Source organism: Podarcis raffonei, chromosome 12 (genome assembly GCF_027172205.1).
Source record: "Podarcis raffonei isolate rPodRaf1 chromosome 12, rPodRaf1.pri, whole genome shotgun sequence".
In the NCBI taxonomy this organism is placed as follows: Eukaryota; Metazoa; Chordata; class Lepidosauria; order Squamata; family Lacertidae; genus Podarcis; species Podarcis raffonei.
In genome coordinates, this window is record NC_070613.1 from 44,296,868 (window position 1) to 44,317,500 (window position 20,633).

Here is a 20,633-nt window from a genome sequence, read left to right on the forward strand (position 1 = left end):
CTAAACTAATAAATTTTTCTGCAGTCCATCCTGCCGGTCCTCAGTTCCATTACATCCAACTCCACAGTTTATTCTCTTCCGAGTGCTTAACGGACAGTCAATCCAGTTATTAACAATATTTTTCTATTTTTATTTCACAATACAAAGTTCCAAGGGGTGGTCCAAAATCCCTCAAGGCTGTTACTCTCCATCCTTTTTCAGGCAAAGTCCTTAGTTATAAAATAAATCCACCGTAAAGAGGTATCTTTAAAGTCCTCTCTTCCCAAAAACTTTACATTCCATTGCTTACGGGGAAGGTACATAACGCAGATCCCAAAGAAAAAACATGACTTAAAATATTCCCTCCACTGCTCCAACAAAGCAGAAATTAGTGTCTTTCATTCTTTCCAAAACTTTCCACCTCGCCTATTCATCCAGGAGACAAGGATTTCCACCCCTGCTCACAGGCAGAAAAAGGCATTAATGGATGACCATGCATAGTGCCCTTTCAATACCCTTGAAAGTTCAGGGGAGACATGCCCCTAACCCCACCTCCACTAATCTCTGGCTGGGACCCCACCTGGGCACCAGAGCGCCCGAGAGGGCAGCTTGCTGGGTTCGCTGCAAAATAGGAAGTCCGGTAGCCACATCTTCCTGCTACTCAGCTTTGATTTGCTCACCTTAAGGTACTGGCAGGCCACAGCAACAACAAAAAGCACCCAGTAATACAATCAATGAAGAGACCAGCAAGGAAATGGAGGAAAATACGATGCCAGTGGAGAGCATTTTTCATCTCTTTCGAGGCAAGTAGCAATTCTGGTTTTAACAAATGCATTCGTGAGACTGACACTGAGCTCCAAGAAGAAATCCCAATTATGCTTATGTGAAGTTAACCAAAATGCCCTTTAGACTGGAAAAGTGAGAAACCAAGTATGTCCAGTCTTACTTGCTTCCTTACCTTGTTATCCAAGGTGAACAGTCCCGCAACATTGTTCATAAACTGAATCAGAACTGAATGGCAAGGTCCATGTTTTCAGAGCTCAGATCCACCTTTAGCCTTGTTCATATAGTGGTACATGCTGCTGGCAGGACCCATCTTGGGTCTGGTCTTGACCCATGACCAATGTTTAACTTCTAAGAAAAGCACAACTTGCCTATTCATTATACACAAGTCTCCCAAGTCTTGTTAATGCAATGCCTGCAGGAGTGAGTGGATGTTTTAGCAATTAATACTAGCTACATGCTGGCTCCATTGTGAATACTGGTTTCCAACCCACACGGTTATGTACGAGCTGAACAGACAGCGCATCAGAATCAATAAATTCAAATAAAATTTATTGAGTGTTTCGTTTGTGAGCTCAGTTCACAAAATTATGAAAGGAAGGCTAATCAGAAGTGACTGCCAGAGAATTGGATCTTAAACAAATAAGTATAAATTCGTTTACGAACAGTTGTGTTTAAGAAAAAATTTGCATAGGTCCTACAGCTGTGCACAAAGGTTAACTGCAAGAACATCAAAATTTACATTACCATTCAAAGTGTACAGCACCTACACTGAAAAGAATCCTTCAGTTGCAGGTGCAAGACAAACATGAAATAACTTACAAATAAGGCATGTTGCTTCTTCATATTCCAAAATAATCTGTCATAATTGTGAAATACAAGGAGCGGTACATAAAGTTGGAATGCAAGGGGAAAGTCCACCTGGCTTCCTGTTTGGAATCTCTTGTTGAATAACTTTATCCAAATATGAGCCTGCACCTCTTAGTGCTGGAAAATAAAATTCTGGCTGATTTCAGTAGAGGAAGCAGGTGTTTAACCGACATGAGGAAAGAAAGGTATTTACTAGAACGTTAAACGGTGTTTTTTAAAACCATGCGGTGCTAAGTAGAAAAGACTCTTTAACACACCAGGAATTGTAAAGTGTTCATTCAAATGTAGCTTTATCCTGCAGTACTGGTAACCATTTTCAAATCAGAAAAGGAAAATACAACCTAGACATTCAAATTAACATTAATAATGTAATCTGAAGATGTAACAATTTCTTTGGCGAATGAGCAAAATACTGAGAGGTGATACTTTCAGATTTCAGGTGACACTGAGAGCATTTGTTTACTACTTGTGGTTTACCAGAGACTTAACAGGTTAACCTCTTTAAAACAAGAGTTTATACAAGCAGTGCAAATCAGGTTCTGCTGTAACTAGAGACCACTCAGACTTAGAATTTGAAAACAAATAATCAGTATCTATAAAACTTTCCTTTTAAACAAGATTTGTATTACACTGAGGATGTACATTTTCCCCCTTTAAAATATGGTTTAAACACGTTTAAGAAAATTTTGCTTTTATAAATACAATGGCTTTCATATGCTGATACAAGTATACAACAAATAGGGACTAAGGTAGAGCTTGATTCATAGGTATTCAGGTAAAATGTTTGATGCTCTTCAAAGGCAAGAGCTAAAAGCAAGGATAATGCAAAGTTGTAATACATTCCTTTATATATAGATATATGTGTACAGTTTGGACTGCCACCTTACATTTCTGCTGAGAAAGTTATTAAAAAGCTAACTAATGTATCTTTCCTTTTTTTAATATACAATCTGTGAGTAGTGAATCAGAGCAGAAAAGGCACAAAAATAATACAAAGAAAAAATCAGCATTCCTAACTAATACGTAGAATGATTTAGGGGGACTGTAAAGATGATTTCATGGGCTACGCAGAGAACCTTCTACACTGATCCATTATTTTAAATCAAGCCTATTTAACCATTAGGATATATGAGCAATTGTGCAGCTACAACTGAAGCACAACTAGAATTCCTTCCTCTAACGATCTCACGGTAAACTCACACGACCCTTTCCCTACTCTGAAATGGATTTTGCAATTCCTTCCCATCAGGTTTTCTTCATGCATCCCGATCGCATCTATGAATGGTTCAAATGTATGTACAAAAAAGGGGGAAAGAGAGAATGGCTGCTGGCTCTAACAGAGCAATTACCTATTGAACCATTCAGAGGGATACATATGCACCCCCATGACCTCAACATGGCTATGCTTAGTCAAGCATCTGTAACCTGTCTCCAAAGGGCTGATGTGCAGACAATTCTACTGCCCAGTGCTTCTTGGCTTATTCCAAATGCCATCAACCAATAATGAGAAATATGGGGCAGGGGGGTGGGCTGGGTTTTTACTCTCCTCTTCTACCTTCTCAGCAGCTGATAAACAGTATTCCGAGCAACCAGTTTGGACCATAAATTTCCTACAAAAAAGCCAAAAATCTTAATAGTAGACAAGATAGTACTCTGACAACCTCTGGCGTCACTTAACACTTTAGGGCATCTCTCTTACACTACAAAAACTATGGTGTGGGATTCTCCCCCCCCCCCCCCGCTTTCTAAAGCCCTTAACTTATGCCAAGTAGTATAGTCTCAGCATCTAAATTAAATCTCTATTGTAGAGCTGATATTTTCTTCAGGGGCTACACATACGCTCCCCCTATATGGACAAGTATCAAAGCAATTAGTATCGCAAAAGAATGGTATACAGAAACAAGGTGAATCTGCTTACAACTTGAAGGAACAATGAATAGTCTCTAAAGCAGGCTTCCTCAACCTCGGCCCTCCAGATGTTTTGAGACTACGATTCCCATCATCCCTGACCACTGGTCCTGCTAGCTAGGGATCATGGGAGTTGTAGGCCAGAAACATGTGGAGGGCATTGGTAGAGCAAGCCTGCTCTATAAAGCATGGTATAACAGAAGTCTCTGCTGCATCAGCTGGCAAGGGACTCACCAAGGAGATCTGGGTCTTCAAAAGAATGACAATGGGCACGCATAGCATACAGTTGAAAAGATGAGGGCAACAGATGAACAAGGCTGCTTAGGTATTCCTGTCTTCCTACAAGATGTCGAGAAGTGAGTGCTTGAGAGTGAATCACCAAGACAGAAGCATTCTATTGTATGGATGCACAAAGGAAATTTTCTTGTGTCAGACAAAGTGAGTTGTTTAAGCCACAGGCTTGACCATGAAACTGCTGTCAGTGTCAAGTGGCCTTAAGTGCAAAACCTTTTTTATTCTTCTTTTCTTTTTGGCAATGTGAAAAATTGAAAATCTCAGCTAATAATAATACTAAAAGTGTCAATTACCAATACGAAGGCTGATCCTGCAAGCAGTGTGATGGACGTTGTGACTTGAGTGCAAAAGAACTGAGTTTTAATCATCGTCCGTGTATTTGGGGGGGGGGGTTTCTATAATAGACGTCTATATATCAATACACTGTAAGTGCATATATCTAATATGAACAGGAAATGGTTCTTCAATAAACTTGAGATTTTAGCTGTTTTGAGCTGCATAATTCACAGTATGCAGCTTTTATAGCAAGACTAAGATCACACCTGAAATTTAAAAAGTGCATCTTTTAATGCCTTAGAAAATGGGCTCCTTTCGAGTCCAGGTGAGTTGATTATCAATGAGTCTTCCAGAGGGGATCAAAGTATATCCACCCTTCACCCTGTAAAGAATCACAGAAATTGCAAGTCAGTCTCACTTTAGTGCCGTGCAACAAATTTTCAAAAAGTTAAATACTCTGCAAAGTCCAGCATAACTTCTGCAAAGCTTGCATGTACTGAGTCGTGATCCCAAAGTCACAATTAATCTGGCAATATAAGAGCGCCATCCACACAGAAAATATTTCCTTTGACAGCCTCTCTGCAATATAGCTCCACTCCTGAGGAAGCAAGCCACTTCTCAGACTAAGAGAACTTGCCTCTGTGAAGCTGGATCTACAACAGAGAAAGATTTAAAGAAATATTCCCCTGTGGATAAGGTGCACTTACAGACTTGTAACTGCTGCTTAATACAGCAGTCTGCCTTGTTTTATCTCAGTGGCAGGGCAATTTTCCTACTGGGGTGTCTCGAACAGGGAATATGTTCACCAGAGAATGTTATCTCGGCTCCTCTTGTTTTCTGTCTGCAAGGCTAATTGCACCTCGTGGCCAAAGCTACTCATTTATTAACCTTACTTTAAACCAGGGATGGAGGAAAGTAGACCTTCAGGTGCTGGGTTAAAAAAAACCCTGCATCCCTGAGCAGGCTGGCTGGGGATTGGAGTTCAAAAACATCGGCAGGGGCACAGATTCCTACCCCAGCCCTAAACATTCTGTCTGAACAAAAAGATAATAGACAATCTGTTTGGCTTCCAGAAAAATGGTTTGCAATAAAACCGTCTTCTTATTGAGGGACAACAGTAACCCTGTTTCTAGATATTAGCTCTTCCACAAACCACAGAAAAATATCAAACTGAGGGGGAAATCAATGAAAGGAAAAGGAAAAAGAGACAGAAAGATGCACACATTTGGCCCTGAGCTTATTGCTTTAAGCTTGTAGTGGCTCGTGACATTTCATAGAGTTGTGCAGAACTCCATAAAAGTCTCCCTATAAATAACTGAATAAAATATTTATTGTGGTAAAAGGCATCTAATAGGTTCCATCTCACCCATTCTATTCATCTCCCGGCTTCCCGCATTTAATAAGAATTAATGGTTACTAAGATTAAGCAGAATAGCCTGAAAAGTAACTTTAAATGGCGTCCAAAAATAGTTTGTCAAAATTTGCTCCAGTGTTGCTAAATGGAGCATTTGTCTTTCCTCCATCTTTATCTATATTGCGTGAGTCAACATCAGAGCACTTTCCAACAAGGCATGTTCTATGGCTAAGACAAATCTTAAAAATCAAAGGTCCTCGTGATCCTAACAAAGCTGGCAGTGTTCAGATATCACGCTGAAGGGTATCTTCCTTTAGTGAAGGAAGCTAACTGCCTCCAGGGCTTGAATGCTCTCCTCCTCTCCTTCCACACGGGGCCAGAGATTTGATGGAATTCAGAAGCAGTTACTCCCTATTTTAGTAAATATCATATGCGCTTAATGTTAACCATGGTTAGGTCCAGCAAGCCATGGTTTCAAACCATGGTTTCTGAAGTGGGTTTGCTTAAACTAGGCAAAGTTAATGATAATCACAGTTCCAGGTACAGGCAACACAGCAATCTGTGGTCAACAAAAGGCATGAAGTCCTCCTTGAGGAGAGGACAAGAGAGAGGAGGTGAAGGAGACACATGAGCACACAGGAGGATGCAAGGCTCTTTCACGTCTTGCTAACCCTAGTTGAGCATGATGTCCGAACACAGTCGTTTAATGCATTGCCATGGTAAAAGGAAAAATAAATAGCTGCCTGCCAGACTCGTTACCTCTTTGATGAAATATTTTGGTTTCCAGACCGTATTGCTAATTGCTCGCTGCCGCTCCTCTACTCGCTGCCTCTCCTCAAGAAGCTGTTTGTGGTCTGTTGCTGCGCTGATGTTGCCTTCTCTCAGGGCGTTCGTAACATGTTGCCAAAGATGCCTGTCGAGCAGATCAGAGCAGGACATAAAGGGAATTGGAGAGAATGAAGAAAATGGCCAGTCTGCTTTTTGGAATGGAAAGGAACCTCCTAGCCAACAGGTGGAAAACAATCGAAGCCTAGCAGGAGGGAATAGCATGCAACTCTAGAATCTTCACACAGCGAGTCCCTGGGAAATGCTGCCGCGGCCACGGGAGCACAGGGGCCGCTCGAGGGTTTAGTCAGGTCCTGGAGCCGGGATCACAGCCCGCTGCCAGCCGCTCGCCCACCTCGCTGCCCCTCTCCCGGCAGAGACCCGAAGGCCAGTGGCGCGGGATGGGAGAAGGGGGCTACTCACCGCTTCTCTGAGGGAACCGCGTCAGACGCCGCGCCTGCCCTGAGCCGTGGGTCCACACTGACCGGGGAGCGCGGTTGGGTCATCTGCGGTTCTCCAGAGGGTCCTGAAAACCCTGTCGCCAGTGTGAAGATTCTAGAGAGCCAGTGTGGTGTAGTGGTTAAGAGCGGTAGACTCGTAATCTGGTGAAACGGGTTCGCGTCTCTGCTCCTCCACATGCAGCTGCTGGGTGACCCTGGGCTAGTCCCACTTCTTTGAAGTCTCTCAGCCCCACTCACCTCACAGAGTGTTTGTTGTGGGGGAGGAAGGGAAAGGAGAATGTTAGCCGCTCTGAGACTCCTTCGGGTAGTGATAAAGCGGGGTATCAAATCCAAACTCCTCCTCCTCTTCTTCTTGTTTTTACTTTAATAATTTTTATTAAAGATTTTCTTGGTTTACAAAAGTACATGCCTTGTCTCTTTTTCGGGTGGTACAGTCTTTCTTACAGATCAGTTAAATTTGTTATGAGACATTAGTGTTGAGTCAGGGAAGAGGAGGGGGGAGAGGAGGGGTGGTGGTGAAACCTATATTCTTTTTTATAGTGTACGTGTGGGGTTTTGTGTCAGTGTCAACCGAATAGGTTCTCTTTCTATTCACCTGTTACATTTCCTTGGTCATGAGAGGGTTTGGGGGCACAGGATGTGGTCAGTTGTCTGTGGTTGGCTGCAGTTTGGGTTTGTTTACATTTGTGGGGGGAGGGGCTTGTTGGGTCAAGAAAGCCAGATTGATTCATATGCTGACAGTGGTTTCTTGTCATTGTCTTGTTAGGCCGTGCATGTGATAAAGGGGAGCCATACTTGGGGGGAAGGCGTCCTCTTCTATTTGTCCCCGTGTCCGTTTGTTGGTTAGCTTTTCTAGTTTCCCATACAATTTGGTACCAGTGGCCCATGTTCACTCCTGTCAGGTCTCGCCAGTGTCTGGCTACAAGGCTTCTGGCCGCTGAGAGTAGGTGGGTTATAAACTCTGTATAATGTAAATGGTCATTATGATCTTGGAAAGATGTTCAGTAGGGCCAGTTCTGGGGTTAGTTCTAATACCTGTTTAGCTAACCTCTTGCATATTTTGTTAATCTTGTTTGCGTATCTCTTGTTGGACTGCTGTCCAGAAGGGTTGGATTTGGGGGCATGTGGAGGAATGTGCCTGAGAAGGCGCAATCTCTACAACATTTTGGTTAGGTTCCTGGGCGTATCAGCACCAGCTTCTGTGGTGTTAAGTACAGTCGTACCTTGGATACTGAACGGCTTAGTTGCCCAACCTTTTGGCTCCCAAACGATAACCGGAAGCGAGTGTTCCAGTTTTCAAACTTTTTTTGGAAGCCGAACGTCCAACAGGGCTTCTGCAGCTTCCGATTGGCTGCAGGAGCTTCCTGCAGCCAATCGGAAGTTGCGCTTTGGTTTCCAAACATTTTAAGTCGAACAGACTTCTGGAACGGATTCCGTTCGACTTCCAAGGTACGACTGTACCACCTGTAGGTGAGCTTCAACTCTAGAATCCTCTTCTGAGAGAAATTCACCTAAGCCCAACAGTCCAGATTACTGCTGTGACGATCCCCCATTTTCCCTGGGCTACCCATCATTCTCCATCAGTTAGTGAGAAAAGGAATTGCATCTGAAAATTAGTGCAGGGCGGCAACATTTGGGAACAAAATCTCTGTGAAATTTTCATGGGTGGAGCGTGCGAATGTCATTGAGCTTACCTATAACTCTTGTTTTGTCTGCACTGACTTGGCAGCAACTCTCAAGAATTTCAGACAGGGAGTTTCTTCCATCCCTACCCGAAGATCCCGGGACTTGAATTTGGGACCATGGCATACAAGAGAGATGCTCCACCACTGAGCTATGATGGCTCTTTCCTAAACTACAGCCCTTCTCCCAATGATATCAATGTACTACGTGACTTTTCTTCTTGCTTGTTCTGGGCCCTCAGTATTAGAGGGATAAACATTCAACAAACAGAAATAACATCTACGGGAAAGCAGCTTCCAAGAGCCTTTGCGCAGCAGCAATTAGCACAGTGGGTGGAAGAATCCCCATGCAGGCAGAATGTCAGCATGCTGATTCAGCATACAAGTCATTGGAAAAAAACCGAAAACTTGGAAACATCCTTAGGGAAGCAAGATAGTTATGTTGCTCTTTCCACACTGCTGTACAAACAGGGACAAGTGCTTCAATATATCCTTTCTTTTCCTGCTTCTCTTAAGCGCAGCTAGTCACGATGGTTTTACAAAAGCGTCCTTAAAGGTAAAGGTAAAGGTACCCCTGCCCGTACGGGCCAGTCTTGACAGACTCTGGGGTTGTGCGCCCATCTCACTCAAGAGGCCGGGGGCCAGCGCTGTCCGGAGACACTTCCGGGTCACGTGGCCAGCGTGACATCGCTGCTCTGGCAAGCCAGAGCCGCACACGGAAACGCCGTTTACCTTCCCGCCAGTAAGCGGTCCCTATTTATCTACTTGCACCCGGGGGTGCTTTCGAACTGCTAGGTTGGCAGGCGCTGGGACCAAGCAGCGGGAGCGCACCCCGCCGCGGGGATTCGAACCGCCGACCTTTCGATCAGCAAGCCCTAGGCGCTGAGGCTTTTACCCACAGCGCCACCCGCGTCCCAAAAAAAAAGCGTCCTTACCTTGATTCAAATGGACCTTGTTTCGCTATCGGTCTGATCTTCTTGCGGATGATGGGTAGCTTGGTGGTGTCGATTATTTTGGTTTCTCCGTTGCTGTACGTAAACTCCAGCGTGCCGTTCCACTCCCCTTGTGCTTTACACACTATGGTGTTGGTGGGGTTATGCTTCACCTCAGCTGTAACCCTACATCAAAACGATAAAATATGGAGATTAAGACACAGGTGAGTCCAGAAGGGAAATCACTTGCATGCACAGCAAATATTTCCACTGGACTCAAACTCAGAAAAGGAGGCCAAGAATAATCATTTTGTTTTTTAGAAAAACAGCAACAAGAACAATGCAGAGACATTTCTGAGCTGGAGAGCACTCAAGAAGCTACATTCATTATGTATTGACCACATTCTCATAAACTTGATCTCTCCATTACAAACAAAATACCAGGGACCATTGCTCTATGCAGATGTATTGCCAATTTTGCGGCTCTTAGCTTAGTCTGGATTTTTTTTAAAAAAAAAAGAGGGGGCACACTAAAGAACGATCCTGTTCTTGCACAGTGTCCTTTCTTTTCACCTGAATTACTTCCCTGTGGTTGGTGCTTCACATTTCACACAGCACCCAGAGTTAGAATATGGTGATTAGGGTTGGACAATATATCAATATATCGCCCAAAACCAATTTGAAGTCCATATCGTGATACCGGTCTCACAATTTTCAACCTGGTAATATATTGTGAATCATGATGTATGTGTGTGCGCATGCACTATGCAAAAATCATGATGCAGGAAAAACTGTGCAGACAGCCAACGCTCTCCCCCCTTATTTCAAATATTGTGATATAGCGATATGTTGCGATATTTACTTGATTATATCACGATGCTGGAAAAACCAGATATCACCCAGCCCTGCTGTTCACTTCTACACAGTTCCACATCCTTATTTCAGAAACTGTGATATATTGGTATATCACAATGTTTAGCTAGTGACAGATCGTGATGTTGAAAACCAGGTATCTCCCAGTCCTGATGGTGATATGGATTCAAGACCCTGTAAAGTTTCAGCCACTGAGTGCCTGGGAGTCTCCTTCAGTTCTCTAAGCTGCAGGAAATGGAACAGCCTCGAATACGAGCACGTGTTGTTGTTCTTCTTATGAAAGCATACAGGACATTGCTTGCAAAGCACATTTCTAAAGTAGTATAAAATCACTAGCAACTGTGGCATTATAAACAGTAAGCAGTTTGGCAGTTAATATTGCTTGTCTTAGTATTTTATTTTTTTACAGAGCAATCTTTAAAAAAGAAGAATAAAAGTAAGTGAAAGAGCAGTTTCAGTACCTGTGTACTTTTCCCCCATAGAAAGGCTTGGTGTGGAATGTGACTGTAGCCGAATAGCCACTCTTGGCACAGAGAATGCTCACTTTACCTCCCAGCTCCACCCAAGGAACGGTAAGAATGGAGCGAGCATAGGCACAAGGCAGCGTGAACACATATTCCTCCCCATGTTCCAGCAGATAAAGAATACCTATGGATGGGGGCAGAAATGGAGGGTGGGGATGGAGAGAAATACTTTTTCAGCACTGAGAATTTGACAATATTCTTTCCAGAAGGATGGTCACTGTTTACCTGGTACTGAAAAGAAGCAACATAGTTTATAGTAAATGTTATTTATTTTTATTTTCCTTGAAGGGGAGGAGAAACACCAAGACTGATATAACTGGAACGATCTCCACCAAGATGTTTTTTTCTTTTCTTTTTGCAACTGCCCTTTTGTAAAAATCCTCCTTTTCTTGGGGTGATTTGGTTTTAAAAGGCTACAAAATTTAAAACGAAAACCAGACATGACTGGTGAAGCCATTCAAGCAATCCAATCTGGTCTCCATGCTCAACATAGCTGCAAGCTTAAAAAAAAATTAGGGTTATATTCCACCCCCCAAAGAGAAAACTGCCTAACTTCTAAAGTCGCTCTCCTGAAAATTTGATAAAATATCGCATCTATCCCACTTCCTGCCAGCTTGGAATAAGCAGCCTACATGCAATCGAAGTCCCACCATGAGAATGACCTATTTGCTTAGATTCAGCCAAAATGTCAGGTGCTACCTTGTCTTGAATATGAGGTGCCTAATATGGCAAAATGATACCAACTGCAGGTAGCCTGGCAGTGCATCTAACAAGGCTCCCCTAAAACAATATTTTAAAACCCAAGAGGAGCCTTCTGGATATCACCAAAGACCCATCTAGCTCATCATCCTCATGGTGTCCAAACAGATGCCTGCCTTCTGGAGAAACCTGCAAACAAGACTCAAGTCTTGAGTAGTCAAACCAAGAGACCCTTATACTGTATCCACCATCAGTTACCATTAACTAGAACTAACAATATGAATTGATAAATACATTCAGCACACACACACACACACACCACAGATTTGAGCTGGACATGTATTCTGGGATATAGTCCCAGCATCCTTGATTTGGGCATTTAATGTGAACAAATGTTTCCAAGTTGCCTAGCAGAAAATCTGAAGCAGGTCCATGTTATCGTCATTGCTTATGTGAGACAAGGAAAGCTCTCTACAAGCATCCATTATATATACTGCTAAACATATTGGGGTTTTTCCCTCTTTGACCCCATACTTTTGAGCAACATGTTTTCTGCAGGTCACATCAATAAAATAAACAAGGTGATGCTGTAGGTCAAAAACCATGGGTCTGCAGTTCTTTTTAGACTACTACTCCCATCATCCCTAGCTAGCAGGACCAGTGGTCAGGGATGATGGGAACTGTAGTCCCCAAATCAGCTGGAGATCTAAGTTTGGGGAACCAATTAAAGAGTTGGTGACAAAGTTCATAAGGAGTCAGAATCAACATTTCCTTTCGATTCTGTTCAGATTCATGCAATGAATGGTTGTGGAAGACGTCAGCAGTCTTAAGTGGTTTCCTACAAGAGAAGGGTCCTCACGCACATCTCTTATTTTTCAATCACATGGTACTCGCTTAGGCCACAACTTCAGTCACTTACGACAACCAGCAGCTACACTGATTTGCAGAACCAAAATAACTGTGAGCAGCTCGGCGAGTGGCGCACATAGTCATATGATGGAACGCCATCATCACATGAGTATTTCCCTTCAATCCTAAAAGGGACGCTGCCGCCCCACAAATAAAAGCTGCATGCAAACATTAAAACTGAAATTCAACAAACCCAGATTAAGAACGAAGCAGGAAGCAACTTACAACCAGGAGGAACGGAATCAAACTTTCACATATTAAAAACCGTTAAAAGTTGTGCAGAATAGAAGCATGATCACTCCCCACCTATAAGCAAGCAGCGAGACTGGTCCCACCTGGGAAGATACTAATAATTTATTCCAAACTGCTTGTTTCCAATGAGCTTAAGATCGTGACAACCTAATTGTATACACTGCTATCTAGCAAATAAGGACATGAGGGCTTTCCCCCTGAATTCAAAATGAAGGCTTTTTTCACACATTCCCAAGGAGAGAAGAGATGAGAAAGTTCATACTTCCCAGCGTGAAATTAATTTCTCAACTTGGGGAGGCTCGCCATAAAGAATCTCTCGTAAACTAACTTCCAATCAGATTGTTTTGTGTGTGTTTTTTTCCTTTTTGGCAGACCATGAAGTAGTCTGGAGCAGTTGCAGATCAACCCATTATTCCAACATTCTTTATATCAGTCTTCTCCAATGTATTTCTCTCCAAATATTGCTGAACTCCAGCTCCCATCAACCCCAGTCAACACCATTAACGGTCAGGAATTATGGTAGTTGTGGTTCAGCAACATCTGAATTGGGACACGGGTGGCGCTGTGGGTTAAACCACAGAGCCTAGGACTTGCCGATCAGAAGGTCAGCTGTTCGAATCCCCATGACGGGGTGAGCTCCCGTTGCTCGGTCCCTGCTCCTGCCCACCTAGCAGTTCGAAAGCACGTCAAAGTGCAAGTAGATAAATAGGTACCACTCCAGCGGGAAGGTAAATGGCGTTTCCGTGCGCTGCTCTGTTTTGCCAGAAGCGGCTTAGTCATGCTGGCCACACGACCTGGAAGCTGTACGCCGGCTCCCTCGGCCAATAAAGCGAGATGAGCGCCGCAACCCCAGAGTTGGTCACGACTGGACCTAATGGTCAGGGGTCCCTTTGACATCTGAATGGCATCAGATAGGAGAGGCGAGAAAAGGCCCACAATTCTTAAGACGAGACTGAGCAAAGACAACTGTACTGTAAGAAGTAATACGCAGTGAGCAAGAACCAATGTTCAAAACCATGTTACGACCCAAAGCTTGGGACGTATTCCTAGGCTTTTATGTCTGCCAGGAACCAAAAATGAGAAGCAGTGATTTACAACTTGTGTTATCATTCCATTAGTATGTTTGCGCTATGTGCTTTTAACGGGTAAGTCGGAGTCTGCCATATTTACTAATATTGTAATCATATGTTTAATATGTATTTGAAAGAAATATATGAAAAATCAAAACCAGGAATGTGGCGTTTTCTCACAGCCAAGGTGTGTTGCAAAGTCTGGGGTACGTACCGTATTGGCCCGAGTATAAGCCGCAACAGCAAATAAGCTGCACCTTTAAAATTAAAGGGGGGCAGGGAGGAAAAAGGACAATACCTGAATATAAGCCGCTCCCTTAAAATTGTGTTACAGGCTGAAAACTGCTGCGTTTGGTAGAATTTTAACTCCGATCCAATTTAAGCCTTTGATATGGCAAGCCGGCAAAAGTTACTGTACAACCGCTAAAATCACAAATTGCTATTCAATTGCTATAATTCTGCAGGCACACATACATTTAAATGGAACATGTAGAAGAAAATCGTACAGGTACTATAGAGGACCTGTAAGTGGGTTAAACACCTGTTCATAGCACCATAAATGCAAATAAAAAATCAATACTGCACTGTAAAATACGGGGAAAGCAATGAATGACATTAGAATTAATTGCACAACAGTCTCAAACTCACAAATTGGCAATGAAACATTTTTTGTTCCGTTTTACCGCATGTCTGATTCAGCAGCGATATCGTAAAAGCCCATTTTTGTAAGGTTGCGAATTTAAGCCACACTTTAACTTTTCACGGTCGAAATTTGGAGGGGGGGAAGTGTGGCTTATATTCGGGCCAATACGGTAAGTCAGTTGGGGAGATCCAGAGATACAGCTCTGTTGGTGGTGCATGAGACTCTTAATCTCAAGATCGTGGGTTCGAGCCCCACATGGGGCAAAAGATTCCTGCATTGCAGGGGGCTGGACTAGATGACCCTCGTGGTCCCTTTCAGCTATACAATTCTATGATTCTGTGACCACATGCTAAATTGCTGAGACTCCTGAAAAGTTTATATAAGGGACATTTCCACTAGCTTTATTTTAGTGTCCAGAAGCTGAAAAGTATATAAAGTGCTTTGCTGCTAATACTCAGAAGTATGTTTCTTAATAAGGGACACTGGTGGCGCTGTGGGTTAAACCACAGAGCCTAGGGCTTGCTGATCAGAAGGTCGGCGGTTCGAATCCCCTCAACGGGGTGAGCTCCCGTTGTTCAGCCCCAGCTCCTGCCAACCTAGCAGTTCAAAAGCATGTCAAAGTGCAAGTAGATAAATAGGTACCGCTCTGGCGGGAAGGTAAACGGCGTTTCCATGCGCTGCTCTGGTTTGCCAGAAGCGGCTTAGTCATGCTGGCCACATGACCCGGAAGCTGTACGCTGGCTCCCTCGGCCAATAAAGCGAGATGAGCACCGCAACCCCAGAGTCAGCCACGACTGGACCTAATGGTCAGGGGTCCCTTTACCTATGTTTCTTAATGGAGGATGGTAGATTTCAGGGTTTGTTTGTTTTGAGGGGTGCGGGACTTCTCTTCAATGCTTCCTAAAATCTTGTGCGATAAGCAAGCCTGCTATAATATATATTGTATCTTTGTGGTATGTCTTACCTTCACCTACCATAGAAACACCTATAGACATCCCCATGAACTTGCTTTTGGTCCATACATGAACATTTGCGCACATCTTCTTCTCCTTGCACTCGCAGTAAAAGCAGGAGACTGGTGGGTGATGGGATACCTGTTCAGCTACAAACCGCAGCTTGTAGTTTTCCGGTGGTGGTGGCGACGGCGCCTTGCCCTTGGGGCTTGGAGAGGGAGAGTTAGTTCTCGACTGCTTCACTTTGTCTTTAGGCACATCCCAAGAACAATGGAAAGTTTCTCCAATAATTGGGTTGTAGGGCTTCTTGGCAACGGCTCCTTTCCGGCCTTCATGAAAGGCTGTTAAGTAATACTCCACAAAGTAAATTATTCTTTCCTCAGGGGTGCTTCCGGACGAAACTGTCAAAAACAGGTCGGGGTGGGCCAGGAAGTTTGCGTACATCTCCAGCAGCGACCTCTTCTCCAAAATAAAAGTTGGAAGAACTACCTGTATCGAGTGCAGGGGAAAAGCAAATAATCATTTTTTTTCCATGACTGCAACAGGGAGGAATAAACAGTTAAGGCAGCTGCAAAACTTCCTGTGCCAAAATAAACATGCTTTTTTCCTCGCGCTGCCAGAGAGCTCGCTCTGAGGACTGAGAAGTGCAAATAATGAATGAAGGCAACACTCATTGCTTTGGTCAATTCTACAAGTCACTATCTATTTCGCCAGAGACCTCGGTGGCCTGACAAGGTCACGCTATTCAAACTGCCTGGACTCTTTCGTTGTCTTGCTCTGCTTAGCTAATAAGTGAGCCAATTGTTCCCTGACAGCGTTCCTTGCTTACAGAAAGTGGTACATCAGTTTGGTTCAAGTTAATTGAGTTCTACTAGCGACGTGCCAACTTTGGCAGCTGGCAGGCTGGATGTGGGTGGCACAAAGAAATCTGTATCTGGACACCGGTAGTTCTGACACATTTCAAATCAGAGCGAGGCGAAAGCGTTGCCCAGGATTCCACTTGTAAGAAAAACAAACCTGATTATAAGCACACACTGCTTCACATTAATTTTCCACCGCTCTCTAGTGTTGGCATGTAATGCTTCAGCTGTGCCAAAGAGCAGATGTTTTGTAATGATGGCGCTCTTAATGCCTCTCCAAAACTGACATGGGGCTTCATGCAGCAGAAAGTTTCTGATCCCACCTTAATTTTGTCTTTGCCAGTTGAGGATTGGCGTTATTTCATTTTGAAAGTATTTATAGGCTGTCTTTCCAGGTCAGACCCTCTCTAGGTGGCTTACAACATGCAAATCGCCGTAACGATGAGCAATTCTATGCCAACGAACCAGAATGAAACATTAAAAAAACATTAAGCCCAGAATACAACACTAAATTTAAATCAAACGCTTTAAAAAGCACCAAACCAAGCAATGGCACAACCAGTCCTAGGTAAAAGCAATGTTTTAAACAACTGGGTCTTTAAAGCGTGATATGGCCACATCATCATATACAGGGACTGCTAGTGGAAGCGTGCAATATTCTCCTTTAGGGATGTTACAAAAGTAGAGATGGAGAAGATTTTCATTCAATCCTCATTGCCAGTAGTACAACTTCCACTGCACTTTAATATGCAGTGCAGGGCACCTTATTTGATTGATCCAGACCTTACAACAAACCTGTCCACATTAATATTTCAGTTGCACAGATGGAAACACAGAGTTCTCGGTTCCTCTCTCTGCGTCTTTATGGTTCAGCATCAATCTGAACCTAAGTCTCCACGGGGCCAAAGCCAACAATGGTGGAAATAACTAGATGTTTGCTTCTGCCTTCTCAAAACACGTTATCATAATTTGCCATTCTTACATCTGCACTAGCCATAAGGACACTAAATCAGGGTTGAGACATATGGAGCAGTCTGTAGGAGCATGGGCACAAAGTTACTCTACCCCCATCCTCAGCCAAGCTTTAGGATTTACAGCGTGATTCTGGAGCTTTAAGAATGGCACTAATTATAATTGGCAATTTCTAATCCAAAGCAATGGCACAAAAGAGCCAGCAGAAGAGAAGGGATTCATGTGCAAGAGAGAAGGGACAGAAGGGAGAAAGCATGCAACCCAGCAGCTTGATCTGTATACCTAAACCACGGTTATGCGTCACAGCTGTACCTGGTCTAAGCATGCATACAAATATCCGTCTTTACAAATAATCTCCTTTTCAGAGACCTGATACAGTGCTGTCATTACTCATAGAGCTGCCCATTTTTCCTGCTCTGCTGTTGTCTCTGGATAAATAGGTTTAGAAGCTTTTTGAAGCACTATTGAAGCCAACTTGTGTCATTTGATCAGTGAATATTAGCACAACCTAAGAACTGGCGGGTGGCACTGTGGTCTAAACCACAGAGCCTAGGGCTTGCTGATCAGAAGGTCGGCGGTTCGAAGCCCCGCGACGGGGTGAGCTCCCGTTGCTCAGTCCCAGCTCCTGCCAACCTAGCAGTTCAAAAGCACGTCAAAGTGTAAGTGGATAAATAGGTACCGCTCTGGCAGGAAGGTAAACGACGTTTCCGTGCGCTGCTCTGGTTCGCCAGAAGCGGCTTAATCATGCTGGCCACATGACCCGGAAGCTGTATGCTGGCTCCCTTGGCCAGTAAAGCAAGATGAGCGTCGCAACCCCAGAGTCGGTCACAACTGGACCTAACGGTCAGGGGTCCCTTTACCTTTAAGAAGTAAAATCTACCCAAATAATTCCCTATTCTAATACAACACACACACACACACACACACACACAGTGTATAACAAGGGACAAATGCTATTTTGTAGACTTCCAGACCAGATGCAACATGGAGACAAGAAGCAGCATGTGGCCGGGGCGGGGGGGGGGGAGAGAATCTGCACATCTACAATATCAATTTCTGGTAAGCAGACGCCTGGGATTTGGCAGGGCTGCCCGTGAAAATGGAATAGTAATAGCTGGGGAGAGAAAGGAGCATAAGCATCAGCTCTGGAATAATGCCCAGCATTGCCGGACTGATCTGACTACCCAACAGCCATGTGTGTGATTGATGATACTGTTTGCCAAACTGTTCTGTCTATTAATGGACAGAAATAGCAGCTGTAAGCATGCTGCAAGAATAGCTGTGTATTTTTATTTTCAACAACAATAGATGCAATATTAGTTGCACTGAAAAGGCTAAGGAACAAGGAAGCTTCAAAAAGTTTGCTGCAGGCCGATTTAGACAAACAGAAAAGTCATCTGCAAATCCAATACAGAACTGGCCCTCCCCACCCCACCAGCGATGCTTGAATTTGGGAAGGCTGCCAGCGTACTAAAACGCTTTCAAAAGGAAACTCTGCTACATTCCTCTTTAACACCTGTGCAATACTCAGGGCTAATATTGACTTACAGAGAGAACGGAGTCAAAATTGCATGTGTCTAGGGGCCACTACCAACAATCTTTAGTTACTGGGGCGTGGAGCACATGCAAAGTGATCCTACTTTTGGAAGAGCATACAAGCTTACATAATGAGCAAGTCTGTCAGGAGCAAAATGCCATTAAGTTTTCTGGCCAAGTCTGCACCCACGTTACAATTTCAAGTTTAATAAGGAAAAGACCCTGAGATTCCAGGTGCCAGCATTTAGGTGACATAAAAGGTGGTTTATACAAGTAAAACAGCAAGTTTTTTATTTGAAAAGTGGCACCGCTTCTGTAATAACTAAAAGCTATTAATCTCACATCAGCATCAGTGTTACGGGCTGGTTGGACGCAGAAGAATGGTGGGAGGAAGCAGCCGGGGAACCCCCAAGGGAAGAAGACTCAGAGCCCAGAGAGTGAGCGGTCAGAGGAGAAGAGGGAGAAGCCTGGGGAGAGGAAGTGTCAGAAGCTGAAGAGGTAACAGGGCTTAGTGAGCAGGGAGAGTCTGTGACAGAGAGAAGTCCAAAATCAGAGGCAGAAGCTGAAGCAAGTGAGTGGGAGGAGGGAGGCCAAGAGTCAGAGGCACAGGTGTCTCACCCTCCTGCTATGACAAGAGCAGTCTCCGGGGAAAAGTCCTGTTGAGGAGGCGGGGACTTTCAGTCTCGGCAACTGATTTTCATGGGAGAAGACCACCGGGAATGAGCTGCTCTGCTCATTAGGCCTGACACTCAACCAAGTCTGTAGAGGTCGTGTTTTTGCTAATCAAGAGTTCGCTCCATCTTTGAACTGTGTGATGACTGACCTGGCATGCTCCTGTGACTATCAGGATACCCAGAGGTGATGCTTTTATAGGGAAAAGTAAGGCCTGACACAAACACAGCTTTTGATCTTTAAAATATAACCACTTTTTCATAATACAGTGGGACCTCGGGTTACAGACGCTTCAGGTTACAGACTCCGCTAACCCAGAAATAGTACCTTGGGTTAAGAACTTTGCTTCAGGATGAGAACAGAAATCGTGCTTCAGTGGCGCAGCAGCAGGAGGAGGCCCCATTAGCTAAAGTGGTGCTTCAGGTTAAGAACAGTTTCGGGTTAAGAACAGACCTCCGGAACAAGTTAAGTACTTAACCCGAGGTACCACTGTACAAGCAAGGTAAAGAAGGATGAATGATAGCAAGAGCAGCACAGTTCCATTTGGTTCTGCTCCCACTGTGGCCAACCAGTTGCTTGTGAAAAACCACGGGTCATGCGTGCAACAGCTCCCTCCCCGCTTGTGATCGTCACCCAATGATATTAAAGGGCATGCTGCTTGCGAAAGGTAGAAGACAGCCTTATCTTCCATCAGCTTGTCCAAATCTCCTTTCAAACCATAGTTGGTGGTCATCACAACAACTTGCGGGAACAAATCCCATAGTTGAGTTTAGCTATTAGAAAATCCCAAAATATAAAGCAGGCTATTATCTGATGCCAAGACTGCAGTCCTAAACACCACTATACACAATGGGATTTACATTTGAGTAAGCATGGGTAGGAATGCATGGTGAATGTGTTAAGAGCTTCCTTCCCCAAAATATAAGTGGCATAGCAAATAAAGAAGGGCCATACCCAATGCAGGTGGACTCTACCAAAACTGTAAGGTGGTGGTGATTTATTATATTTATATACAGTGGTACCTCTGGTTAAGAATTTAATTCATTCTGGTGGTCCGTTCTTAACCTGAAACTGTTCTTAACCTGAGGTACCACTTTAGCTAATGGGGCCTCCCGCTGCCGCCACGTGATTTCTGTTCTTATCCTGAAGCAAAGTTCTTAACACGAGGTACTATTTCTGGGTTAGCAGAGTCTGTAACCTGAAGCACCTGTAAACCAAGATACCACTGTACTGCCTTTAATCATAAGAGCTCAAGGATCTTGGCAAACAAGGAACTTGTTTGGTAAACAGATGCAGGGCACACCTA

General features: G+C 43.9%; 1 protein-coding gene across 4 annotated transcripts in view; it reads right to left on the reverse strand.

Annotated features, from left to right (window-relative positions):
• Window positions 1–1,297: 1,297 nt before the first annotated feature.
• Window positions 1,298–20,633, reverse strand: part of OSBPL10 (oxysterol binding protein like 10) — a 78,923-nt gene continuing 59,587 nt past the window's right edge. For 3 of the 4 annotated variants that reach the window (XM_053409598.1, XM_053409600.1, XM_053409599.1), the window contains 5 exons: window positions 15,299–15,776; window positions 10,699–10,885; window positions 9,368–9,550; window positions 6,224–6,377; window positions 1,298–4,492 (listed from right to left, as the gene is read on the reverse strand). In XM_053409598.1, coding sequence (XP_053265573.1) covers window positions 4,448–4,492; window positions 6,224–6,377; window positions 9,368–9,550; window positions 10,699–10,885; window positions 15,299–15,776 — 1,047 coding nt within the window. In that variant the 3' untranslated portion in view covers window positions 1,298–4,447. Of the gene's footprint in view, window positions 4,493–6,223; window positions 6,378–9,367; window positions 9,551–10,698; window positions 10,886–15,298; window positions 15,777–20,633 lie in introns of those variants that run through there. The other variant, XR_008332903.1, reaches the window with a different exon arrangement.